Source organism: Toxotes jaculatrix, chromosome 10 (assembly GCF_017976425.1).
Source record: "Toxotes jaculatrix isolate fToxJac2 chromosome 10, fToxJac2.pri, whole genome shotgun sequence".
NCBI lineage: Eukaryota > Metazoa > Chordata > Actinopteri > Toxotidae > Toxotes > Toxotes jaculatrix.
Window position 1 is genome coordinate 21,443,190 of NC_054403.1, and position 27,092 is coordinate 21,470,281.

Below are 27,092 nucleotides of genomic sequence, written 5' to 3' on the forward strand. Positions count from 1 at the left end.
ATTTTTGTTATCTGTTAATGTGTTGATTATTCTTTGGAAGAACCGATTCATGTTTTTGTCTATGAAATGTCAGATAACTTTAAAACCTCATCATCACAGTTTTCAAGGTGTCATCTATGAATCTCTTGTTTTGTCTGACAACAGTCCAAAACACAAAATTACTGAATTTTGATGTAAAACAGAGAAACATTTGAGAAGCTTGAACCAGAAAAAAAAAACATTTTTTCCTGATAAATTATTCAAACTATTAATCAAAAATTGCTGCCAATTCATTTTCTGTCAGTTGACTAATCCATTAATCGGCTAATCCTTCAGCACTATACGGAAGAAGCCTTACAGGGTAATAAACAATGTTACTCTCATTCTGTCTTCCCTACACTCAGACCTGAGCCCATTCACTGAAAATAATCAATCTTTAAAAACTCGTGAACTGGTCATAAATATCTTCACATTCATTAAAAAAAGTCAACATATTTTGCTAATTTGCTAAAAAAAATCCTTAACGTTTTGTATTAAGACCAGTGATGCTTTTATAACTTCTGATAACTAATCAATCTGACCTCAAAATGTTGGTCAGTAAAAACATGCTGTAGGAATAGTTCTGCGCTCTGGCATGTATTTGTTGCAGCTTCAGATGCCAGAAGTTGATCCAGATCTTGACTCAACTGCAGAACTATTTCAATACTGCAAAAGAATGAAAAAAAAAAAAAAAACCCTAAGACTATAAGCCACCACCCCTCCCTGCTGCCTGTCGCTGACTATTTCTATGACTCTCGTATGAAGCACTTCTGACGTTAAACACCTGTTAACTTTTATGGCTTGAGAGAGGAGTGGCTGAATGGGAGAGCATTATATTCAGTGCCAGTCGTTCTAGCCAAATCCCCAGTAGAGGAAAGACCACTCCCAGTGCAGAGAGGCAGCAGCAGGAGTGAGTGAGCCCCCTTATCCCTGCAGCAGCCCGCGAGGATCCCCTCCGCTCAAAACCAGCAGTTACCTCTATTCCAGTTGACAGCTGTGTGAAACCACCATCTTTCCCCAGCTCTCTGCTGGATAAACTGCACCGCTACCCACCAGCAGACTAGCTTAAAACGAAAAGAAGGAGGTGTGAGGAGATTTGAGGCAGTAGGGTAGAAAAGTATTGACCTGAGATGGTATCAAAAAGTAATTCAATATTTTCTACTGGCTGTTAAGTTGCTTATAACATATTTTTCTATCTGACGGCATTTTATTGGGAGATGTTATACAAAATATTTTTAACTGGTTTATTCATCTATGCATTTCTGCTGCTTATCCAGGTCGCATTGATTTAACTGACTATATCATAAGGAATTATTGTTATATAATGCTGGAAAGTACTGACAACACGATATAATCATAAATAATTATAGGCCACCTTGACCCTTCTGGTTTATCATACTTGAAATGATTGTGAAACAGGTATGAAATAGCCCTAAGTTGATGAAGCACGTTCTCGAGGTCTGCATGAAATATACTTTTCAAATCAGATTCCCATTTCCCATGGGGTTTTATATCTGGGTTCACAATCGTGAATAAAGAATAAATTCTTGTGAACAGCCCTCATGGAGCAACTTCTCTGGGTCACTGATCACTAATAAGCTCATTCTGGTTCCCAGGGTGGATCTCAGCTGCAAATAAACAACAAATGTCATTTTTTTCTAGACAGAGCAGCGAATTCTCTACTCTAAAAATGTGAAGCAACTTTTTCCAAAACACAACATATTTTTCCAACTCTTTATGTTTATGGATAATCCAAAAACTAAAACTAATTTCTGAGTCAAAAGGCTGCTGTACTGCAAACTGGAGAATCGTACTTAAGGAAATAATTAATTTAAATTTCTTTTGCACATTTTGTATCAGCCAGGAGTAAATACTGTATTTTGTAAATTTAATTCAAAAGGATGATGGTAATGATGATTTGTAAACTTCATCGATAGACTGTCTATAAAGAAACTTCAGACACCACCCTGATGAAGGCAAGATAGCTAAAGGGAGAGGATCAGAAAAATGGGATTTGTTCAACATGTCGCATTTCAGGTTATATCAGGTGAATAGAAATGACTAAATAGATTAAAATCATTACTTGGAAAAATAGCTCCTGATACACCTAAAAGCAGGTTGGCATTTGCTCAGATTTGTGGAGCAGCAGTTGAATAAACAGATTCAGATTTTTATCTTGTGTTGCTGCTTTCTCTACCCTTTCAAAATCTTGAGGTGAGGTCCCTGCTGAGCTGAATTCAGCAGTCCTCCCTCTCATATATAAAACCTGCTGCCTATGAATCTTTCTAATGTTCCTCAAACATCTGATATTCAACAGCAGAGACCTGCTTGGCAAATTCAAAAATCATTTTGGACTACAATGCAAACGACTATAATAAAATGACGTCTCAAGTCGCTCCAGAGTGAAAGGAGCGCTGTTTGTCTGCCAGACCTGGTGGCTAAATGAAAGCTGATCCAAACCTTTAAATGAGACATGCTGGGCTAATATTTTAAGGCTTGGATTGCAGCACCAGGAAATACCTGTGAGAGGTACACCTTGAAGGAATCAAATTTAGCAATCCGCAGGAATGGTTGGAAAATTTCAGCCAGTGAACTTGGGCTTTCCACAACCTCTCTCCCTGCTTTTTGTGTCCCGTAAGTTCAGGTGCAGCGATTAAAGGCTTGTAATGTGTTAATGATGGTGAAATATTTCATTCTGAGTTTGTCAGTTTTATCCCCCATTAGCAGGCAGGAATGTCCTCTCCTCTTCTCCACTCCGAGGTGATTGGTTAATGTCTTTGGCTATTTACACGTTACAGACAGCACATTCATTCAGGAAACAGAGGAGATAACGTTTGAGACATAATAGGGGTGAATAATAAAAAGCTGTACACTCTGTTCTGTGCACTATTTTATCTTTTCATAAACATAGATCTCAACTTCTCAAAAGCGCTACACTTTGGAGCAAAGAAAATCTATGAAAACTAGAACGTAAGTATTTTCTGCACAGATACGTTTTAATCAGCGGGTATGTGGATTAACTGCAAGCTGTATAAAAGTCAGAGAAAAGTGTAAGATCTTAAAATATAAGAATAGACCAGTGTGAACTGCTTTCATTTGCTTCTAGAGCTGTGACCACGTTTGTTGTAAAGAAAAGAATAAACTTCAATCGAGGGATGCTCAAAAACTTCTGTTATTAGTTTTTAGTATTAAAAATAAAAACTTAAAAAAGAGAAAGCAAAATGCAAAAAAAGAAATTATGATCGCTGACCACACGTGAGAACCTAACGGAATTTGTCCTTGCTTAAAGCATGAAAAACAACTGTCTTTACATCGTTGGGAAAGATATCCAACGCCATTATACTGATATACACTTAACTCCAAAACAATATAAGTATCAAGATAACCTCCAGAAGAAACAGTACTTTGTCTGCAGTGGATGTTGTTAGAAATATGTCATGAAGAAGACTGAGTTTATAGAAACTGTTCATGTTCTGTCATGTTCTTCCTGTCAGTGTATTTCAACAGAGAAATACTCTCTGAATATTACATATAAAAACAAATACTTAAAAAAAAAAAAGAAGGAGAAAAACTTCTCCTTTCATTCACAGAATGAATATTAATGCTAAACCATTCACCGTGATTTCTATCTCTACAAGCGTTTGGATTTACTAATCAGAAATAACATGAATGTGTAACAGTGACGTCTGTAGAGGTCTATGACTGACGGCTAATTTCAGCTTACCCTCTTTATCTCAAAGCACGGCTCGGCTGCACATTAGGCCTTTGATTGGCCTGAAATACTCGGGATCACTGTGCATTACAGAATAAACGGAGGAATGATGAAGTCTGATCCAAACCATATGAGCGTAGTGGGGTACAAAGTATTCTGGGGGATTCCTACACAGATCCGCAGGTTTACACTCAACCATCAGAAGAGAGTGTATAATACTATCCAGAGCTTTTCAATATCTACAGTCAATGAAGCAGAAACAGCTTTACGTGCTAACTGACTGCAGAGGCTCTTTGACCCCCAGTAACAAAACTGACTTGGATATGGAGTGCAGGAAAAAACACTGCCAGGGCAAACGGGTCCACTGCTGTCAGAGGTTTCAGCGTTTGGCTCTCTTGGAAGGGGGCTCCTCTGATTTCTGTCCTCCCCGCGTTCTCACCGCAGGAGGGCTGGCCTCCCGTTTGCGGCCCCCCTTCACTGCTGTTGCCTGGCCCCTCGTCCCACTGCAGGAGGGAAACAAGGAGCAAGTCAGTTCGTTTGTCTAAAGTGTCATATTAAGTGCTGTAAAAGTTTGTCTTTGTTAATTCAAGAGTAATTAGAGTTATGAAAAGTGTTGCAATAACTGGTGCATGCACAAAGACCAAAGCCTGGTATGTCCACATAACCCCTGGATACAAAAAAAAAAAAAAAAAACGTGCAACATGCACATTTCAAAAGCGCCCATTTAACTTTTGGGCTTTTGTAATGTTAATATAATGTACATTTTTAACTAAATCTGCTCCCAAACTACAAATGGTCAGAAATTTAAAGAAACGTTTAGAAAACCTCCCAAATAACAATGTCATAATACATTTGATCACAGGTATGATGAAAAACAATAATGACAAAAAAAACCCCAAACACATTTGCATATTGTAGCCATGGAAATGAATCATAAAAGTCATGGGCATTTTAAGGCGAGAGGGTTAAATGGGGAATTAGATTTGAAGCCTTTTTGTAGAGTCCATTGGATTATATTTGTTCTCAAACAACAGTTTCATGAAGAGCTGGAGTATTGGTAGTCAACTATCCATAAACAGTAAGAGACGGAAGAATTCAGAGTATGCTGTGTTTTGAAAAATTAGTCTGAAAAAAATTACAGGACCAGCTGCTCTGAAAAATACAAATTCAACCCTTTATCCACAGACGGGTAAAGCTGAAAGATTGTATTTACCAAGGAATATTTTGAAATGTTGGTTGAAATATTACGTTTTTTTATTTACTGCCTAGAGCTTAAACCATTAGTTGACTGTTTAATATAATATTTAGATTTTTTTTTTTTACATTTTTCAATCCTCTGAGAGTAAATATTGTATTTTGTAAAGTATTAAAAATTATAATAATAAAAATGATAGTAATAATGCTATTTTTTGTGTATCTGGTGTCCATGATGATCTATAAATACACAGAGTAAAAAGTGTTTATAGGAAAGCAGGTGTATTAAACGTGTATTACATATGGTGTACTGTCACTGCAGTAGTAAGCCTGCACTGTATAAATTTATGAGTTGACGTGCGGTGCATTTAAACCATGGTGGGGAATAAGAGACTACTTATTTTTAATGTAGCAAATTATAACAATTTATCATTACTTAACTTTATTTGAGTTATTCAGATGATTTTATTACCTCTGGATAACCTGAATTTCTAATGAAATTAGACACAAAAGCATGGTCTCCCATCTACAATATATTATACATTATCAAATCAAATTATTCACAAGTTCACTTATTTTTAATAGACAGTGATCCTATACCTGTAGTGTAATTCAAGATATTTAATATATCTTTGATTCAAACATCTCAGGCCATATAAAATGATTTCTTATTTTCATTTTGGGTGCCATTAGCTCAAAAACATTTTGAAATTCCGGGAAGACGTTTGGCAAAATGTCCTCTTTCACTGAGCAGCGACCCAGCAGTCAGATTTGGTCGGATTCCCCCTTAAGCTCATTCGTTCTGCTGAACCTCAGTGAGACAAACTCACCGTGTGCCAGCTGCGGTCTCCTCTTTACCGCTCTGACGACTTGCCCGGGTGGATGGTTTACTTGGCTTGTTTCTGAGAAGCAATAAAAACAAATATGAAACAACAGTTGTTACTTCAGCACTAAATCTCCCCAGCGTTCGTTTAATAGGATGTGACAGCGATGATGCCTTCTTGGTGCTTCAGAGTGCAAACATTCAGCACTAAAACAATCAGAGGCTCATTCATCACAGCTGTCTTTAGATGACTTCCTCTGCACAGCGGATGACACAGTGTGAAATGATGAGTTAGATTTTATGACACAATATAAAACACAGAGTAGTCGTCTGGTTCTTTCTGCAGGTCCACTGGCACATTTGTTGCGTGTTTCACTGGTTTTTTTTTTTAATATTTGCCCTTACCGTACGTTTTTACTGTAGATCTTGTTAAGTTACCTTTCAGCTTCCAGGCGAGAGGCTGAACGTGTGGTCGCTCTGGTTGCAGTTTCTTTTCCTTCCTCACCATCATCCTCCTCCTCTTCATCATTCTGCTCACCTTCTTTTTCTTCTGCCTTTTTGTCCTTTTTATCTGTGGGAAAGATGATACATGGTCATGAAAATCATGGATTTGCTTCTGTTAATGAATCCGTTTCCCTACAACAGTTTCTGGTGGTATAATTTTTTTTTAAATGTGACAAACCACCTTTTGAAAAATATGTTTTTAAAATGGAAATATTTTAGTTACATTTAAATTGAGCTGTAAGCTTCCTTACCTGAATCCTCTGTGGCGGCTGCTGCTGCCTTTGAGGGCCGTCCTCTCCGAGCAGTTCTCTTTGGAGTCGTCTCTTGGTCCTCTTGCTGTTGCTCGTCCTCACCCTGGAAGATCACAAAAACAGGGTTTTATTCAAACATTTAACTTACTAAGTCAGTTCAGAGTTCAGTTTAAAAAGATGGAAGAAATTAAATAAATAAAACATCACTGAGTACGAAACCACTACTAGTAAATCTTTAAAAGGAGACTGAGACTAGGGTTCTAATTTAATAGTCTGTTGACAATAAAGATGATTATAGATGAAAGACATTTAAAGCATACCAACTGACATTATTCTAAATAAAAACATTTTTCATGCCAGCATACATCATCTGGTTTCTTCTCACTGTGGCTCTCCTCTTTGACCTCCTCTTGTCCCTCCGGCTGGCTCACTGAGGGAGAACCACCTGGAAAAAGATAAATGTACAATACAGTGACTATAATGACCAAGGTAACTCAATCTCCTCCAAACTCAGAAAATGCCGTGATGAACATGTATCCAGGCAATGAGTAATGTGTTTAACAAGCGCAAGATCCTCTGCTCTAATTTCACACTTGCAGGTGTTTTCATCTGAGTGTTTGTGTGTGTGCTTTCTTACCGCTGTCTTTTTCAGGCTGTTGCTCGCTTTGTTCCTGCTGACTGTTGTCCTCCTTCACCTCTTTATCAGTCTTGGCTTCCTGTAGAATAATATTTAAATTCATGTGGAAATGCAAACCAGGATTCAGAGAATATTTTCATCCACAAAACCAACAAATCTCACCTCTGCAGATTCTTCCATTTCCTCTGACTTCTTTCTCTTCGCTGCCGGTTCAGCTGGAATGGAAATGCGATTTATCAGAATTGATTTCAAGTTTATCATCATCTTTCTTGTATACAAGAAACAGCAAGAACATATTTTGTAAAATTTAACTAATAGCAAAGATGCCAGCCTTCCCTTCTGCTATCTAAAACTGCCAAATTATTTATTCATTCCATTTTACAGTTTGTTAGCAGTAGTGACTGCAAAATAAAACTAACTAACTCACAACATCATGCTACGAAATGCACAAATTGTTTAGGTCAATTGTTTTGTCTTGCTGTTGAGGTTTTGCTCACTTATTCTTTAAAATGGTAAATCATACTCTGGCAGACATGTAGAACCACAGAGCCTGTATTCTCTGACCTTTAAATAAAGAAGAGACCAAAAATACAAAAAGCAAAGAGCAAACATTTGACTAGAATTAAAAACAAACTTACGTATGTCAGTGGTCTCTTTGGCGTCCATGTTTCCTGCACCTTCAGAGTCCTCTGGAAAAAGAGTCGGCAAATGAACCTGACTTTCCTGTTGATCACTATTTGTTGGTGCACTTTCGTCTTCAGTTCTCTAAAAAAATGAAAAAAATATAGTGAAAAACACAATAAACGCATTTGACTACTAGCTAAAAATGCAACATGTACAGAAACAATCACAGTAATAATCAGTCTTTGTAATAATAAATCTGGTACTGTTACAGATTAAATACATTGCACTTTTCTTAACATACCTCTTCCTTCTCTGATGAGGTTTTATCAGCGCTCCCCTCCTCTTTATTTTCATCTTTCTTCTGATTATCTGAGGCTAAAAACAAAATAATAGAAAACTTAGACACTCATAGTACATATTTTATTTTCTGTAGCACTTGACAATCTGTTCAACAAAGTGCAAAATACAATCAAAGCTCATTAGCAAACAACTTTCATACACTGTAACAACAAACGAACAACATTTGCTTCTTTCAAATTGACCATCTCACCAGCAGTGGCTTCTTTGGGTGCAGCTCCCGCACGTCTTCCCCTGCGACTCGGAGTCTCCTCAGACCTTTCAGGTTCTTTAGGCTGGTCCTTCGCTGCCTCCTCAGCTGATCTGGATGATCTCCCCCTGCGAGGTGTTTTGGCCTCTACAACCTTCTCCTGCTCAGTTTCCTGAAGACAAAAAAGTTTATGAGCAAAACAACGTGGATTCGAATTATATAGATACAGATGTCAAACAAAAACATGTACGTGCAAAACTTGCAAGTTAACACTGTTGTTTGTGTATTTTAACTGGTTTCAAAAGCCAAAACAAGAACACAGAGAACCAATTTTAGGATTAAATTGTTATTCTGTCATTCTGTGACAGAGGGAACATGACAAAGGGTGTATTTACCTCATCAGACAGTTGGTCCTTACTTTCCTTCTCACCCCTCTCATCACCTGATCAGTTACAAAAATACAAATAATTAATAGAACTGTGTTCCACCACTCTAGAGGAATCAGCTCATCCATAAAGGGTTAATATGTTGTTTACTGACTAGATGATAAAATTGAAATTTAATGGTGATTTTAAAGGACCAGTGTGTAGGATTTAGTGGCATCTAGCTGTGAGGTAGCAGATTGCAACCAAACCCTCCCTTTCCAGGCGTGCAGGAGAACCTGTGGCCTTCAGGTAACAAAAACATGAAGGTCTTCTCTCAGAATGGACACCAGAAAGGTAGATATGAAGAGATCATTTTAAGCTAACGAAAAACAACAATTCTTAGCTTCATGTGATTATACAGTAATTAAAAACATAATTATGAATATTATATTCCATCTCTGCCTACAGAGCCACCTAAATCCTACACACTGGTCCTTTAGATTGTCACAGACAACAGCTGAATTTCAGCTACTACACCAGATTCCTTCTCTGCTGCAACTTTCTGACTGGAAAGTTTTCTTTTACGTCTTCCTCTTCCCTCTGTTTTCTCTTCCTACAAAACAAAAATGTGTTAGCACAGAGGACACTGTATCTTTACCTGTACCATATATAAGAGCTGAATTTAAAAAAAAATGTTTAGAAAAAAAAAAGCTACCTTTTCTGAAAGGTCTGATCCTTTCTCACCTTCCTGGCTGTCTGTGCTGGAAACGTTACCTGGAAAGCACAAACAAATAGCAATGAAAGAGATCAACTGCAAAAGACTCAGAGTTTATAAAGGAAGAGTAAGAGAAAGCATAGCATGATAATCAGTATTCCAGTGTTGTTTCAGCTTCCTGAAGGTGCAGTAAGCTCTTTATGACACATAATAATTACAAAAGATTACAGTACACATACACACAGAAGATTTTATCCTCTGAATATCATCTCCTGCAGACAGTGTCATTTTTTCAAACTGTAAATATCTAATTTTACCACATTATTAATCAAATATGAATCACAAAGCACTCAAGACTCTCTCCTGTGAGTCCGAGGCAGGGGAATGAGAAATGCAGTTACAACAGGTGAGGAAAATCAATAGATGTGAATAATTATCTTTTCAAAAAGTCCCATGACTCACTGATTTGTTTGACTAGTTTGGACTGACACTCAGGTTCACTTTCTCCAACCTCTTCCATCTTCTCTGGAACACTGGTTTCCATCTAAACAAAATTCATAAGATCCACAGATTAACAAAGGAAAACATATTAAACATGTAACCAGGAGAACCAGACTAGATGAAACAGAACAGTGATGTGTAAGTGAATGTGATTAAACACTTACAGCTTGAGGATCACTCTTCTCTGCTGCAACATTTTCTTCCTCCTCCGTCTTACTCTCAGCTTCACCTGGCGGAGAAAAGAAGCAAGGTAAAAATATTGCCTAATTTATAGCTTTTGATGAATTCATTTTAAATATTAACTATATACAACTATAAATTTTAAACAGATTTTGGTCATTTTGTATTTATAAAGAGAAAAGATTTACTGTTATCTGGGTCCATCTTGGCCTGGTTCTCCTCAGCTACCACTTCCTCAGCCTATTGTTTAAGAGACAGGACTTTAGATTCTAGTCCAACTTCAAAATATAAGAAAGTTAAAACAACTGAAATTTGTGTACTATGAATGGTACTTCACCGTGGGGCTTGTCTTTGTGTCTGCAACATCTGGCTCACTTTGATCTTAAGTAAAGACAGCATGTTGGATTAACATTCAGCCAAAGAAAACCATCTTATTCTTTTCACCAAACCACACGTTTTCAAGCACTCACCTTGTTTACTAGACATTTCGGAGACTTGTTCAGAGATATCAGAAACAACAGCCACTACGTTTTCCTCTGTGCTTCCTTTGACGTCTGCTGTTTCAGACACAACAGCATCAGCGGCTGAAAAATGACAGAAAGTAATGGTCAATACAAATGTCTTTCATCAAACCACTAACTTCACCTCAGAAAATCACTAAAAATAATAGTTGCAAAGATCACCACACAAGAAAAAAAGATTACAATTTAAGCTAAAACAGGAGATAAGAAAGCTTGCCTTCTTTGCCAGCTGCTGGTGATGCCAATTTCTCTTCTGGCTGTGTTTCAGGAGTAATTTCTGCCTTGTTGGCTTCATCCTCATTCAAAGAAGCCTGGAGTTCATTTGAGGTAGTGTCATCCTCCTGGGTAGAAGACGAAATGTGCCAATTTTTCATTTATTACATATTTTTTGGAATAATAATTTTACTTGGACTAGAAAAATAGTCCAACATGTCAAAATAAAAGTCAGCATAAGGTTTTTTTTTTTTTTTTTTTTTTTTTACCTGTGGAACAAACATCTTAGAAGTTTCAACCTCAGACGTGTCCATTTCTCTTTCTGAGTTTTCAGACTCATCTATAAAGAGGCACATATACAGATTTTTAATTATGGAAACATTCGAACATAGAGAGTCAATTCTGAATGATTTCTTTCCTGGCATCTCTTTCATGCACCTGCAGTGTTTGTTTTTTCATCAACAAGCTCAGCAGTTTGTTGAGCTGGAACTGGTGACACCTCAGTGGTTGTGAGCTCAGTTTCAGCAGCTGTCTGCACATCCATAGGAGGATGCTGCTCTTCCCCTCCAGCTGCAGCTGTTTCCACTGGTTGTGGAGCGGGCAGATTCACCTCTGGTTCTTCCATTGTATCTTGACTTATTAAGCTGGGGGACACTGTACTGTCAGGATCCATAGAGAGTAGAGTCAGAGCTGCCTCTTTCATTTTCATATCAGCATCCTGAAGCTCCATCTCAGCAGTCACATCCTCTCGAACGCTCTCAGGTGGAAGTCTGGCCTCTGCTGAGGTACAAACGTCCATAAGAGTCAGCAGAGCGTCGGCCTCCGCCGGCACAGCAGGCATCTCACTGAGTCGTGACTCTGCTTCTCCTTCGGGTGGCTCAGGGGTGATGTCGCTTAAAGCATCGCAGGTGTCGTCTGAGAACGAGGTGGTGACAGTGGTGGTGATGGGATCAGAGTCTGTGCTCGTGTCTTGGAGAAGAGACTGTTTCTTAGGAGGCTCTTCTGTCTCTAGACTCACTGAGGAAACTGAAGACTTTGAAGATTTATCAGACTTTTCCAGTTTGTCTTCTCTAGGTGCCTTCCTCTCTTCTTGGCTATCGTCTTTCTTTTCTGGGGCTTTATCCTTCTTCTCTAGTTTTTTCTTTGCACTCTTAATGTCTGCTCTCTCATGTGAAGGTTCTTCCGAGACTTTCCGCTGTTCCTTCGCAGTTCCGTCTTTTTTCCTCTCCTTTGTAGCTTCAGGTTTGCTGAGAGATGAGCCCCCTGCACTTTTGACTTCTGAACTTTGAACTTTCTTATCGATCTTTGATAACAATGGAGTCTTTGTTTCCTCTTTGGATTTTGATTTTTCCATGACTCTTCCTTTTTCTGCTGCCTTAACTTTTTTTGGATCTTTGTCTGTTTCAGAGCCGGACTTGTTTGATTTCTGGCTGTCTTGATCTGGTTTTGTCTTCTCCTTCTCGCTGTCTTTAATACCTGTTGTAGATTTAGGCTTTTCTCCTTGCCTGTCCTCACTGTGACTCTTTGACCTTTTCAGGACTTCCTTGGAGTGTTTATCTTTCTTCTTGTTGCTGTCTGGACCCGGCTCCATGTCGGAACGGTCCTCAGAGGACCCAGCAGAGTCTGGGCGGAGTAGCTGCTTGAAATCACTTTTAGCTGAAGTCTTCTCTCCTTTAGCCTTTTCCTTTTCTTTGCTCTTTTCTTTCTCTTTGTCCTTTTCCCTAATTTTGTCCTTCAGTTTGTCCTTGTCCTTCTCTGCTTTGACTGCCTCGGTGGATGGAGCTTTCACCTTCTTTGCATCTTTAGGACCCTCATCAGAAACACCTTCAGGCACAGGTGCCTTTCCTTCTCTTGTGTTTCCTGTCATTTTCTTCTCACTTTTAATCTTTGGCTTCTTCTCACCTTTCTCTTCAGATGACACTTTAACACCTTCCTTCTGCTGAGATTCATCTGCCTGATGTTCAGATTTCTTTTCCTGCTTTTGTTTGAGTTTGGCACGTTCATCTGAAAGGCTGCGTTCTTTCTCTTTGCGGTCTTTAGAGTGATGTTCTTTACGGGACAGACGATCAAATTTTCCAACTGAACGTTGTTTAAGAGCCTCCTGGGAACCTTGCTCCAGCTCCAGGATGAACGAGTGAGTCCGGCCTCTGTCAGACAGCTTTTTGGCCTCACTGGAATCTTCTGAGACGCTGCCGCTCGTCCTTCTGTGCCTCTCGTCAAATGATGCTGATTCTGACAGATTTCTTATCAGTTTTGGCTGTGGAGTCTTTGAGGTGGTAGATTTCACTTCCTAATTTTAAAACAGTAAAACACAATGTTGCTTGTTACATCCTACCAATCGAAGGCCAAACCTGTTAACTATGGTGAAATCTGTTTTATTCCTGGCAGCTTTCACATACCACTTTCTTGGATCCCTCTCCTCCTGTGTCTCCTTTCTTCTTGTATGCAGCATCGCCTTCTTTCCTGGTGAAATTGATGTGTGTATTTAAAAAGTATACATTGCAAAAATATTCTCGAGGAGAATGCAGCTGTGTGAATTGGTTTCTGTTGTGACTGATGACATACCTGGAGTCTAGTTTCCTCTTCCTGTTGAGAGCCATTTTTTTCTCCAGAACTTTCCTTTCTTTGCGAGCCTCTTTGGCTCTGGGGCGCTCCAGCCCAGCAGAGTCTCCACTCTTTTGTTTTTTGTGATCTGTATGGGCAATAAAGCTGGGTAAATGATATGACTGTAAAGAAAACACAAAGCTATTCACAAAGCGAGAAATACATTTTAGACAGAAATACCTTGTTCTTCAGCCTGCACTGCTTTCTGTTTACGTTTTTCTTCCATACGTTCTCTGTTCTGCTGTCTCTTGAGCAACCTTTCCTCTTTGTCCTTTGCCTTTGAGATCACAGTTGAGGACAGAGAGAGACAGCAATGACAGAAAGCAAGAGTGCCTGATGATGGACCATAAAAATCTGTAGTTTTCACAATCAGTTAAAGCTTTTGATGTAGATATAAACCTTTAATGCTGACATTAAGAAAACTTACAGCAGATCTCCGACGTTCCTCCACTGTGATTTCATCATCTGAGTCGCTATAGTAACGGGAGTAGAGGAAGGGCTTGTGAACGTAGGCCTTGCGGCGAGGCTTACGCTCTTCTTCTGCATCTCCACTGGCATATTTCTTTTCTGCTTTTTCATCTTGATCTGGTAAAAAAAAAAAACAGAAAAACAGTTTTTTGGCTCAAAATTAAACATCTGTGGTAGCAGAGATCATATTTAGCACTTTACAACACAGTTACTTTTCAAAAATTTGTGTCAGGAATATAAAGTTGAGACCATCAGGTGGAAGCTCTCCCTCTTCAGAAGAGTCAGACAGGAGCTCCTCATCTTCGCTTTCGCCCTCAAATGACGACAGGTCGCTGGTGTGGACAGAGCTCACTGTGATGTCGCTCAGGCCCTCCAGGTCAGAGTCCTCCAAAGAGTATTCTGAGGTGCAAAGACATTTTGCACTGTAACATTACACTGTCCGTAAACTTTTCATTATTTTACTCTATTTAAAATGTACCATTAAAAAGGAACTGACATGAGTGTCAGCAATGAGCTAATCAACCACTTGTGTGTGTTTTTTCAAATATTATCTTTGATGCTTTAATGACTAAGATAAACTGTAACAAAGACTAAAGGAAAAAACACTGGTTCAGCAAACCAAAACAGCAACTGCACTTATTATTCAGTAAAATCTAGGGTTAAACTACCTGTAACTAATGTAATAGAAACTACAGAAAGCTGGAAATGTATCACATAAATAACGATGTTTATTGCTATAAGGTATATGTCCATAAATGGAAGCAAGACGAAGATAAATCTCATAATTCAGAACTGTGGTTTGCCAAAAATATTTTGTGCATGCAGGCTGCATACACTAAAAACACATACAGAGGATACAGCAGCTCACCTTCCTTTATCCTCTCTTTGGCTTTCTGCTTGGCCTGACTTGTAGATTTCAGTAGCTCCTCGTCCTGCTTCTCTTCTGAAGGTTTTCCAGTGGTTCGGCTGGGAGCACTGTCTTTTTCCTCCTCTGTCTGCTCCTGAGCTACTGACTCCTCAACCTCCATTTTCACATCTTCGATTAACCCCTCTTTTCCCAGATCCATCTGTTCCAGAGTGTCCTCTGTCTTCACTTCTAGTGCCTGGATCTCTGATGCCACCTTTGTTTCCTCTGCCTCTTCCAGAATCCTCCCTTCATGGTGACTGTCTCCTTCCTCCACAACACTCATATCCTGCTCGCTCTCCTCGACCAGCTGCATGGGCTCATCTGAAGCTTGGCCTTTACGTCCTTTATCTGTGCCTGAGCCGGCCCTGACGCTGGCCTCTTGATTGAGAGAAGTTATTGTGTCCAGTATGGACATGGCGTCACTGGCTGCAGTGGTAGTGGGAGCGGAGGATGAGGATGAGGCTGTGAACATATGAACATGTAATGACAGGTGGTAACTGTCAGACACTGTTACTTTAATCACAATCTGATTTATGTAATACTGTAATCCCAAAACCTGAGTGACAAAAAGCAAACAATCAAAGATAACATGCATGGCTAATAAAGACATGAAGTGTTGTGTACCCTGCTCAGGAATGCTGCTGTCTGGTTTCGTCTCAGCTGAAGGCAGTGGGGCCAGTGGCTCCTCAGAGCAGCTGCCAGGTGACAGGAATTCACGGACCACCCTCTCCACCTGTGGCCTGAAGATGTGGTTGATTTTGGGATCCACCACTTGGGCCACGATCCTGTCCACTCCCTGCTCCAGCATCCCAGATCTAAGAGGAACAGCTTTATTTAACTTTGGGTAACTTACACATAAAACTAGTTATAAAACATCACAAAGTGAAAGAATACAGCAGTTTCTTTTAGTATAAAATATTTTCTAATGCACTACTGAACAATTAGAATGAGCAGAGATGGTACACAAAGGTGCAAAAAAGATTTTTCTCCATTCTCACTTACTGCAGCACAAGCTGTCTGATGTTGTTTCTCAGCTGGTTCTTGTTCAAATGTGGGCTCCATGTGTGATTAGAGAGGTGATTAGAGACAAAGTTGTCCACTCTTTGCTTCAGGTTCAAGTAAGCTGGCTGCAAGAGAAAAATCAAGAAAGTTATCATACTTGAAAGGCTATTACCAGCAACTGTTTGAAATTGTGACTTGAAAGACGGTTCAATCCCACATTCACCATCCTGCTACTAAAAACCAAATTTGTTTTAATTCGCAGCTGAAAACAGTGCCTCACAAATGCACTATTTACTGCTGCTTGAATCATGTTTTCTGAAAATGACAGTGCTAAACTAAAGTTGATGTCAGCATCATTTTAAACATTTATATCTCCCATATAGAACCATTGGGCTTAGGGCTGATTAACACATTAAGTGACAGACTAATACATTGTTGGATTTGGTCTTTCCATTGGATTTACTGACAATATGAAAAATACAGGATATTGCTGCTCTTACCCTTTATGGTCATTTCATAAAGGAATTTTACAGAAATATGCCTGGATTGTGTGAAAGAGAAGATCAACTTCTTTCAATACTTTTCAACTTCAGAAGAAAAGAAAATGGCTGATTCGTTCCTTACATTATTACAAACAAAAAACAACTATCCTGACCCAGAACGGGCCTTAAATGTTAAATGTTGCTGATTAACACGTGTGCATCGTTACCACGTCTATAAGATTATAAGCTAAATTTCATGCTGTGCTAAAAGGAAAGGAAAGGAAATGAATGAAAATCTGTGGCTCCCTTAGAGGTAAGAAATAGGTATAGCTAACGCTGCCCTTTCTCTTCAAAATTAACTCATTTTCTATCCCCCCGCAAGAAAAATGATTAACAACTAGGGTATGGGGATGTATTTACAACTGGCATGTAGCTTTAGTTAGTCAAAACAGGACTCCAGTGTCAAACCTGGTCCAGCAATTCAGATGCCTGCTTTCAGTGCTCGCTAAACCGAGCTTTTACACATAAACGTTACGCAGTCATCGCACAACAAACATTTGTTGATATCACGTTATAAATATGTTTTCAAGCGTTACCTTTGTGTCAACGTCCGCCAGGCAGTCCCTCCTAAACTGGTCGAAGAGCCCCTGTGTTTTTAAATGATTGACGATCATTGAGACCAGCTGTGGGTCTCCCGGTGGTAAACCAGCCATGCCTCTGCGTAGTTATCTTAGATTTCAATGATTAAAAGTGATAAAACTGATACTACATCGGGTTTTATCCGACCTGGACACAGTCGCTTTCTGTTGTGGTCCGTGAAGTTCGATGTAGGTTTGAAACGGAAGTTAAAAAAGTATATCGTCAAATGAACCGGAACTGCTTCGAAAGAGAGGTTCCTCCTACCAAAATAAAAGTTTAGTACACAAGTCGGTAATTCTTGTTTAATACCATAGACCGTATATACCATAGAACTATGGCACTATTTATCTAATATGATGCGCTACCAAGCTGCATAAATTAAATTAGCTCCACCTTGACCAGCTTCTACAGTAAAATGCCACACACACGTTAACACATCAGCAATGTTAGTATAAGGTGACGGGTGTTTCCTTTGAGTACTTTTGATACTTTAAGTACTTTTACTAAGGATTTCCAACGCAGGACTTCTACTCCATTACATTTCTGAGGGAAACACAGCACTTCATTACTCTACTACCTTCATCCGACAGCCTTAGTGACTTTACAAATTAAGAATTTTGCACACAGAACACGTGGAGTTTATGATGCTAACAGTAAATACAACTGAAATAATTCACTGACAAAAAAATTAACGGGCAACTAACTTGTTAAGTAAGTAATTTTTCACGCAAAGACTCAAACATTTCATAGCTCCAGATGTGAGGATCTCCTGCTTTAAACAGTTTGACACTTAACACATCACAACTGTTTAACAATATTTAAAATATAACTGGCGCAAACAATAATAATGTCAGTGTATAGAAAGTAAAACAAAGCAATTCCCTTGACTCTTCTTATAACTAAAAGAAATAATGGTTAATGTTATGTTTATCTGTAACTGAATTAGAGGTGTTGACTAAAACTCAGTGTAACGTTGAGATCATTTAGCGACCTCTAGCGCTGTAATGCAACAAGGAACAAAGTTTTGCTAAAAAAAAGATGGCAAGTTATTGTGTGCAATTCGTGTTTTCGATTGATCTAAGGCTGAGGAACTAGTTTGATAAAATACTCATGGTGTTCCAGACCGATTTAATGTGAGTTACTGTCAGTACTATTGTGGTACACGGTAACGGTCGACATAACGTACCACATTTCTGTCGTGTGCCGTCAGTTAAGGTATGTTAGGTTACTCACTGTGTAATCCGCCAGATTTTCACCGATAACACAAACCTTCAGTGAAGACACACAGCAGATCTTTGAGTCGGTCAAATTCAAAATAAAATATAAAGACAAAAGTATTTGGCAGCGGTGGGATTCGAACCCACGCCCCCGAAGAGACTGGAGCCTTAATCCAGCGCCTTAGACCGCTCGGCCACGCTACCCTGTAGAAAGAAACAAGAGAAATAGGTTTGTGAAGGTGAAACATTCAAATGATGAATTCAACCCATTGTGGCCTATTACCAGTAATACTTTAGTGCAGATGCAGATCACCCATACACATTATCAACCAAGTCATACACCAAGTTCACAATTTCTTATATACATCTATCTGAAATTCTACCGTCACACATGGTAATAATAGTCAGAAACTTGAAATCTAGTCCACCCTCACTAATTAAAAGTTTGGATAACATACTAAAAATAAAACATGTCAGTATAATTTAGCAGCACCACAAACTGAACTGTAGCCTCCATAAAAGAACATAAATATGAGTCAATACCTTTCTAAACAGGTTCAGAAAACATTGAATATATCCTTAATAACGTTAGGATCAATTGCAGGATCCTTGTACCAGACAACAGCATTTTTTGCTGGTTATAATACTGTTTGTCTGCAATACAAGCACAACCTTTACATAATAAATTATCCCTTAGATGTCCACAAATCCTTTTTGTAATATTTATTAGAAATGTGAAGTACAGCTTGAGGGAAAAGAAAAACATGCTTTCCACGCCATCCCTCAAATACCATCATCTTAAACTATTTGAGAACATACTGTATTCAACTTGAGGCAGTCTAATAGCAGTACTTTGATGTGAACACCATCAGATACAGAAATCCAAAACAGAGCTTTGTCCATTTTAAAAAGTTTCAGAAAAGAAATGACAATAAAAACACAAACACCTCTAGGCAAAGTACTACACATAGACAATGACACCACACTGTACAACATAAAAAAAGTGGGTATGCATGTATATCCATAATAAAATATGCCAGAATAATGGCAGTTTAAAGCCCATGGCAGTGAAACCAAAACATGCTGGCCCAGAGTCTCTTGTGGAGGATATAAAACACCCCTAAGAAGGAGGTAAGCAGGCTGGCCATTTGGACTCAGGATTTCTTGGTGGGGTAGGATGGGGGCAGGAGCCGGTGAGAGTTGGAGCGCACCCATGGGTGGTCAATGACACTCTGTAGTGAGAGACGATCGATGGGATTGTGGCGAAGCAGCTTGGAGATCAGGTCCCGTGCCCCGTCTGACACGACTTTGGGGAACTTCAGATCCACCTACGAATGGCAAAAAGGCAGTTATACATTTAATCAAACGCACTGACTGTTGCAGTAAAAACAATGATATTAATTAAATTTCAACGGACTTTCTTTCATGCAAATTGTTTACACAGATGAAGGACACAATAGACACCTTGCTTTAAAAAAAACAACAACTTTGTATCGATTCTTTTATGCTTTGGCAATAATGTTGTGTAATGGTTAACATCTGTTGAATTGTAATAAAAAACAAAACAAAAAACCCAAAAGGTTTCTCTCACATACCACAGAATAGAAGCAGCTTCTGCCAAATTGTTCAGGTTTATCTAACTGAGTCCACCCAAAGAAAAACACCAACCTTCATAATTCTTTTGTAGGTTTCAGAGTGGCTGGCAGTTTCAAAAGGTGGGTTGCCAACTAGGCATTCATAGCAAAGGACCCCAATGCACCACAGGTCCACCTTCTCACTGTGGGTGTGCCCCTCAATCATCTCTGGAGGGAGGTAGTCCAGTGTCCCACACATGGTGCGACGTCTAAAAAGGTTTAAAACAAGATGTGAGCAGGGAAAGCACAGAATCACAAAAACTTTATTGATCCCCGTAGGGAATCAATAATCAGCAGCAAAGAGCTATTTCTACTGAGAATAGTGGTGCATTGCACTGTGGTCCCTCACCTTAGAGAAGGTGCATGAACAGACCAGCCAAAATCAGCAATTTTAAGCTCTCCACGATAGCCGAGAAGCAGATTCTCTGGCTTGATGTCACGGTGAATCACTTTCTTCTCATGGCAATACAATAGAGCATCAGATATCTCCTCCATGTACTGCAAATTGAAAGAGGTTAGCAGGGAATTATAACTACAAAACTTCAACACACAATACAAGAAATTAACTACTGGACTTGATAATCTTTAACTACCTGGAACACAGTAAGGATTTGCAAATTACTCTCCAACAATGAACAAACTTAATTCAAGTCTTACTGTGGCAGTACGCGCATCATCAAATCTTCCACATCTTTGTAGCTCCTTGTACATTTCACCACGTGGGGCGTACTCAAGCACTAAGAACACCCTCTTGCGGTCATGGAAATAATTGTAGAAGCGCAGGATGTTGGGGTGCCTGAGGAGAAAATTCAGGACTATATTTAAAGGTAACCTGTCGTTGACAGTATTTCCAAAACTGTCAGTGTGTCCAAAGTTCCTATTTGAGCAAGCTGTGTGAAGAAGAGCTGAATGAATGTATTCATCTGTTATCTACCCAACCTATAAACAGCAGCAGTTACTCCAATGAAAACGTGACCATTTTTTGTTAATCTTGAGTCAGCATTTTCATTGCAGTATTTCAATGTCAGTAAGACACCAGCTGTATTTCAGAACAAAATCATTAGTTATTCTGCTCAAGCAGTATTTTGCAGGATTGTTTCCGTTTTACTGTAATAAACTGCAGTAAATGTTTCTTAAAATGCTAATACCTATTTGAATGAAAGATGAATGAAAGAAGAACACAAATGATCTTCCAAAGTTTTACATGAATTTAACCTGGCATCTCAGGTTACAAGAATGTACAGCATCTGTGTACCAAACAAAGCTCAACACCATCACACAAAAGATGACAAAAAAAAAAATTCAGGATACTAACTTGAGATGTGCCTGAATCTCAATCTCCCTCCTGAGTTGATGCTCCACACCCTCCTTCTCCATCTGTGACTTGAATAACACCTTCAGCGCCACAATGGCCTGCAGCTTCTTTACTCTTGCCAGATAGACATTACCAAATTTGCCCTTCCCTAGTGGTCGACCAATGTCGAAGTCATCGATGGAGATTTTCCTGTGCAAAGTGTAAAGACCGATATTCTTGTGTTAACCATTCAAATGATGCAGACCATCACATGAATGTTTGAAAGTATTCATAAAAACAGAGCTGGATGTCACTACACAACTGGCGAGGTACTAGTGATTGCACTTACTTTGAAGAGGAACTGGAGGATGAGCCAATACACTCTCTCCCTGGGCCTAAAAAAATGACAATAAAAAATACAATCAAAACAGGCAGCTTTCCTGAGGTCTGAGTGCTATCTGTATGTAAGAAGGCACAAGTTACCTGTGACAGCATTTTTGTCTGTCTCTGCTCGTGGCTTCACCTGAACACGCTGTGGGCCTGCCACCATGCTAGGGGTTGCAAACTGATATTCAGAAACAAAAACACAAATATGCAGCTAGTAAGCACTTTATTGACAACAAACTCCAATTGGCCAATGTCATGATACAGACGGAAAACAGCAAGGAATGCACTATATGTGCCTTTTTCTAGGTGTCAATAAAAATGGTGATCACTGATGAAACGTTGGTTAAACACAGTGGAGAAATCTAGACATTTATTCACACCAACTATTACTACTTACCGGTCTTTGGAAACCTCTGGGCTCATAATTTTCCTTGTTCTGTAAATAAATGAATACACACAGCTCACGTAAACTTTCAGTACGTTTGAGCTATTGTATCTTTGTACTGAGTCAGACTTATTTTTAGCTTCAAGTGCTGTATACTGTATTTTAGACAATGCCCAAGGTATGTATAGGAAGTATGATTCTCCTGATAACACCCAAGGTGGCAAGCATTGTCAGGGTTTTTCAGGTTCCCACTTTCATCATATTTTTTTCTCTCTTTCTGTACTGGACTGCATTAGACTGCACAGGTAGTCCTTTCGTTAGGTATTTCAACATACATTTTCAGATCAGAGCAGATTGGGTGGTATGTGAATTTGAAAATGTATGTTTGTAATGTTAAAGGTTCTATTGCATTGTCATAAGGTATTACAACCCAATTTATGTGTAATATGAAACATAATTTACCACCACAGCATTATCATAATTGGGTTTTTATTTAAATGGTTCCTGTAGATAAAGTAAACATGCTTAAATCTGTAGTTGAACAATGAAATGGGTTCAGTAACGTTAGGCCACAGTTGAGGTTACACTGTGAAAACTATTGCCTCGATTGGGGAGAATGCAGCGACTAAAACATAGACTTAAATTCAACACCACGGGTTGATCTGCTTTAAGTAAACCCCACAAGTTTGTCTTATCGTGTGGATTCATTATATACTGTTTGTTTTCACTTCAACTCAAGCTAACGACACGTTATGCTACATGTAAGTTAGCCTCAGTATGTTAGCTAGCAAACCTAACGTTAGCGACCTGGCTAAAGTTTGCGGCATCTTGCGACATCAAAGAAGTTGTTCGGTGTTCTCAGCTGCTGCCCAGTCTAATGTCGATATCAAGAAATAAAATACCAAATTACCTGCATTATAATGAAGAAACGAAGTGTTATCTTTCCACCGTGTAAAGCCCAGTCTTTATATTTTTGAACTTCCTCGGCCGCCAACGTTTTCAAAAAGCCACCCTTCACGAACGCGATTGGTCGTTATGCCTCGCACCGAAAGCTCCCATTGGCCAGAATTGTGGCAAGAGAACGCGTGTGATTGGTGAATACCGACTACTCAGACGTCGGCCCGCCTACCCTTCCTGTTGATTGTTTAAAGGTAGTGAAAAAGTGTACACAGTCTTCGCAGTTGGGGTCTGTGGTTTTCTTTGTAAAGGTGGCCATTTCAACTAAATTCTATTGCCATTTACGTTTCCCTTCTGAAACGGAATAAACATGTTTATGCCCTTGATGTCGTCAACTATAAAGTCACAAATATTTGCCTCTGTGTCCAACTGACGGCATGTTCTGCTGTCTCCTCTTCCTGACAAATATTATCACAACAATTGTTTATCCTTGAAAAATGCTCGAAATTATTCATTTTTTGCCAATCAACAATCTGATTAATCAACAAATCGTTTCAGCGCTAACAACATCCCTTAATGGCTTCATAACATCTTAACACTGTCAAATATATCATGCTCCCCATTCAGAATGCATGCTCTTAAGTTGATGTTTTTCCTTTCTTTTTTAATGAGTCAAGTTAATATGTATAAACTTGTTGACCAACCACAGGATTTCATGAGAAGTCAGTCAGTCAAAAAAAAGACCTTTAATAATGTTTTTAGAGAACAGGGCAGTTAAATGACAAAATACAAAGATAAACAATACATTGGTTCTTATTTGTTCAAAATGAATTTATTCAAAACAGCTTCTCATTTAAAATTTCAAACTTCTTTGTTCTTAAAATGACAAACGTCAAAACCATGTTTTACCTTCTTTTACACAATCGATTTACAATTAATCAATCATTTACAATTATCATTTCTCATTTCATAATTTCTAAAGAGCATGTAGAGAAAAATTGGAAAAACGACAGGTAATTAGGTCTACATAAAGATAAATTTAAATATAGTATGCAGTTCTTCTGTTACACTAAAACCAAACACCTGCTTGTAACCGATAATTTTTCTGAATGTATAGATTGTTGAAAAGGAGTTAAAGAACAGGAAACAGGTGGATCATTGCCAGCAGTATGTTTCAGTTCTCTGCTTTTGTAGCTGACACCTGCTTGTGCCTTTGCAGTCTAGCAGCAACAGTTCCATATTTTCCTTTACAATATGAGACTGTCCACTGATTTACCTTGAAGATACTGGGTAACAATGCTGACAATACAAACCACGAGACAATACAGAATTTGTCAAGATCGGAAATTTTCCCAAATTGTTCATAATGTGATGGCTAAAACTTTAATATGTCTGGGTCTCTGAGGCAATGTTGCAAATCCAAAAACAAGTCTGCTTTATGGCAACATGATTTTTCAGCAACGTAATGAAGCACCTTAATTTGGTACTTTTCATATATATTTTTACAAAAGCTGTGAATAATTTGTTATATCTCACTTATCTAGAAGCCATGGATCTTAAGTTGCTCAGGAGAGATCTGGTATTCCTCCTCTGGCTAAATATTCAGGAAAGAAACAGTCTCAAAAACCTGGAAAAGAAGACAAGACGAACTATTTAATTAGAGTTCCCTTTGATTTCTCCAGTATTAGTATTACAGTTGTTTTATCAGTGATTTTTAAAAATTTTGTCAACACGAATGTCTGACAATCTGACTGTTTGAAAACATATATGCAGCACTCTGGTGCTGACTCATATGAAATTGTTATATCTTGTAAGCCAGTGTGGGATGGACATACTTATATGCAGATTACAACAATAAAAACTTAAGTCAATCAATATGTCAATAATACTATAAAAATGACGTGCCTGTGTGAAAGAGAATTCTATTACTTGTATTCAGCAGTAGAAAAGACATCACTTAGTCTGCATTTATCTGAATGGAGCAATTGGTGAAAACTAGTGTGCAGGATGGCAGCAGGCCAGCCAGTGAGCGACGCAGACTTGGAATTGGATCGTTCGCATCCAGTGTCTTGTTCTCATCATTGCTGCTATCTCCACGTGCAGCTTCCTCACTGTCCTGCTGTTCCTCACCACCACCATCCCCTTCTACCACTGGTGGACACTGCCGAGGCTGGAAGATCACGTCCAAAAACTCCAGTCGACGGAGTCCACGGAGCATTCGGCAGCTCCGGACTATCTGCATCTCACTGAGCGTACAAGCCCACAGGCACAGACGCTTCAGGTCCTTCAGACGGCTGGCACAGAGCAGGCCTGGCCCCACCTCTTTACCACCAAGGCTCAGTTCCTCCAGTCCGAGCCATCCAGCCCCTAGCCCTAGGGAGGCCATCTGTAACTGGTAGCCCTGCCGCCCAGTGATGCCTATTTCCAGAAACTTGAGCCTGGAAAGTCCTTCCACACCACAGATGCCGTCCTTGGCAGCACAGCTCCTGAGCCCATTAGCTGTCACGCGAAAGGTGTCCCGCAGCTCCAATCGACTGAGCTTCTCCCATGATGTCAGACTTTGTAGGTGCTGGTCCGTGAAAGAGGGCACATTGTTAAGAACTAATGTCTCAATAGCAATTCCTGCTGGAGAGCCAAGCTGTTTTGCTTTCTGATCCTGCCTTTGCTGCCGAGCAGCAACACTGGATGTGGCCTCTGCTCTTTCTTGGGCAGGTGAAGAAGGGAGTGTCTGGTTGAAAAAGCCTCGAGGCAGCTCACAACCACGCAGCTCCAGCACCTGCAGAGATGGAGGTAAAAGCTGGCAACTGGACAGGCCTCTCAGGTCTGCATGCAGAAGATAGAGCTTACTCAGGCGAGGGCACTTTGTGGCCAAAGCTTTGAGCCAAGACTCAGAGAGAAAAGTGCCGCCTCGGGCAGAGAGCAGCAAACCACGCAACCGTAGGCACCTTAGTCCACAACCCAGGTACTGACGCAGCAGGACCCAAAGTATGCGGGATGTCACCTTACACACAGTGGCCAGTCCATGGATATGTGCGTGTGTGTTGAGATTGGGGGATGGGAGGCAAAAAAGAGTTTCTGTCAATAACTGTACAGATACACACAACTCATATGTAATAGCGTTTATGACAATAAAGGCTTTTTGACAATACAAACGCAAAGGTACTTTGCTCAACATTATGCATTAAAAAGGAAACACTGCATAAAACACCACACTTTAATTAAAACATGAAAGGAATTTTAAAGGAATTAAAAGCACACAACAGAGAAATAAATAATTGCTAAGAAAAAATTTAAGTGCAAGGTGAAAAAATGCAAACTAAATGGTGCCTTTCAATGTTTAGTCTGTACCCTGGAAAAAGTTAGCAGACTGTCAACAGCCATCATGACCTGAGAGGCCAAGAGGGCTCAATATGGTAAAAGAAAGTCAGATATATATTTTATGTATGAGTACTTGAACTCTTTTATGCTATGACCCAATTGGAGAATTGGCGTCATGTATTCAGTACCCTTCATTTTTGTAAGGTCCCCTGTGTTATATGTACTATCATGACTGTATAGGAGTCAACAAAAAATATTCTATTTTTGATTTTCAAAGACTCTCAGCCATTCTTCTTTGTCCTCAAAGAAAGTGGTAAAGGTGCTGCTGTTGGAATCTCTGATTTCATGTAGCAATTGTATGTTTTGTACGGTCATTTTATTTGCTATTGTGGGTGTGTGGTGCGGCTAAGTTCGTTTAATAGAAGAAACACCACAATTTATGAAAAGCTGGTAAAGCCACATTGACAGTAACTTACCCCTTTCCATGCAGTCAGGTCGACAAGTCTCCACAGCCTCTGGTCTTTAACAAGGCGTTTCCATCTCTTACACACCCTAAAAAAAAACACAGTGAAATACAACAAATAACTTAATCATGTGACTTGAGTCAGAACAAAGGCAAAGCTACTAGAGTTTTGTTTCACAAGACGAATAACAAACACTGACAGCAAAGTTATATTCATCTTACCTTCCAGCTCTGACGAGCTCTCGTACGCTCAGAAACGACAACACATCAATTAAAATGTTTTCGGGAAAGTAATCTAGATTACAGGTTTTAAATTCTTCCATTTTGTAAACAAAACTCTTTAAACCTTCGACACGGACTAATATCCCGACGCACATAGGTTGCGCCAAAATCAGCAATCCCCGGGAAACAGCTGCCCATTGACTGTAGGACCTAGCTGTAATTTCCCAGTTAAATCAAATTATGTTTCTTTATGCGCAACATAGCGTGTCTCGATCAAAAGCAGTCGAACCCACCGTAAACACCCATTAAATGTATGGCAACAGATATGTGATGGCGCTTATTGTAAAACATCCCAATGCGGCAACGTT

General features: G+C 39.3%; 3 protein-coding genes and 1 non-coding gene across 7 annotated transcripts; all 4 read right to left on the bottom strand.

Annotated features, from left to right (window-relative positions):
- Positions 1–2,895: 2,895 nt before the first annotated feature.
- bod1l1 (biorientation of chromosomes in cell division 1-like 1) lies at positions 2,896–17,093 on the bottom strand. The gene is made up of 30 exons (XM_041048308.1): positions 16,865–17,093; positions 15,787–15,911; positions 15,409–15,599; positions 14,746–15,246; positions 14,127–14,276; positions 13,837–13,994; positions 13,590–13,686; positions 13,371–13,497; positions 13,205–13,268; positions 11,244–13,095; positions 11,075–11,145; positions 10,810–10,933; positions 10,542–10,655; positions 10,409–10,452; positions 10,260–10,311; positions 10,056–10,120; positions 9,853–9,934; positions 9,391–9,449; positions 9,213–9,288; positions 8,706–8,752; positions 8,314–8,482; positions 8,065–8,138; positions 7,778–7,904; positions 7,302–7,354; positions 7,140–7,218; positions 6,868–6,947; positions 6,503–6,605; positions 6,186–6,318; positions 5,755–5,826; positions 2,896–4,233 (listed from the first exon to the last, which is right to left on the bottom strand). The coding sequence occupies exons 1-30, from the start codon at positions 16,979–16,981 to the stop codon at positions 4,110–4,112; spliced, it is 5,130 nt and encodes a 1,709-aa protein (XP_040904242.1). The 5' UTR covers positions 16,982–17,093; the 3' UTR covers positions 2,896–4,109.
- Positions 17,094–18,246: 1,153 nt separating this feature from the next.
- trnal-aag lies at positions 18,247–18,328 on the bottom strand. The gene has a single exon. It is a non-coding gene; the product is annotated as a tRNA-Leu (tRNA).
- A 494-nt stretch (positions 18,329–18,822) lies between these two features.
- On the bottom strand, positions 18,823–22,843 carry aurkb (aurora kinase B). Its single transcript, XM_041047412.1, has 9 exons — positions 22,735–22,843; positions 21,837–21,875; positions 21,536–21,617; positions 21,402–21,447; positions 21,074–21,262; positions 20,416–20,554; positions 20,108–20,256; positions 19,793–19,967; positions 18,823–19,452 (listed from the first exon to the last, which is right to left on the bottom strand). Exons 1-9 carry the CDS (start codon positions 22,738–22,740, stop codon positions 19,279–19,281), a joined length of 999 nt encoding a protein of 332 aa, XP_040903346.1. The 5' UTR covers positions 22,741–22,843; the 3' UTR covers positions 18,823–19,278.
- A 604-nt stretch (positions 22,844–23,447) lies between these two features.
- Positions 23,448–27,058, bottom strand: LOC121188842 (F-box/LRR-repeat protein 12-like). 4 transcript variants are annotated; one of them, XR_005894751.1, is made up of 4 exons: positions 26,725–27,057; positions 26,516–26,591; positions 24,627–25,722; positions 23,448–24,348 (listed from the first exon to the last, which is right to left on the bottom strand). XR_005894751.1 is itself a non-coding variant. In XM_041048775.1 (4 exons), exons 1-3 carry the CDS (start codon positions 26,877–26,879, stop codon positions 24,679–24,681), a joined length of 1,275 nt encoding a protein of 424 aa, XP_040904709.1. In that variant the 5' UTR covers positions 26,880–27,058; the 3' UTR covers positions 23,448–24,348; positions 24,651–24,678. The 4 variants fall into 4 exon arrangements, 3 of the variants coding, with proteins under 3 accessions (XP_040904709.1, XP_040904710.1, XP_040904707.1); XM_041048775.1 differs by having other exon boundaries at positions 24,651–25,722; positions 26,725–27,058; XM_041048776.1 differs by having other exon boundaries at positions 23,448–25,497.
- Between the last annotated feature and the right edge of the window lie 34 nt (positions 27,059–27,092).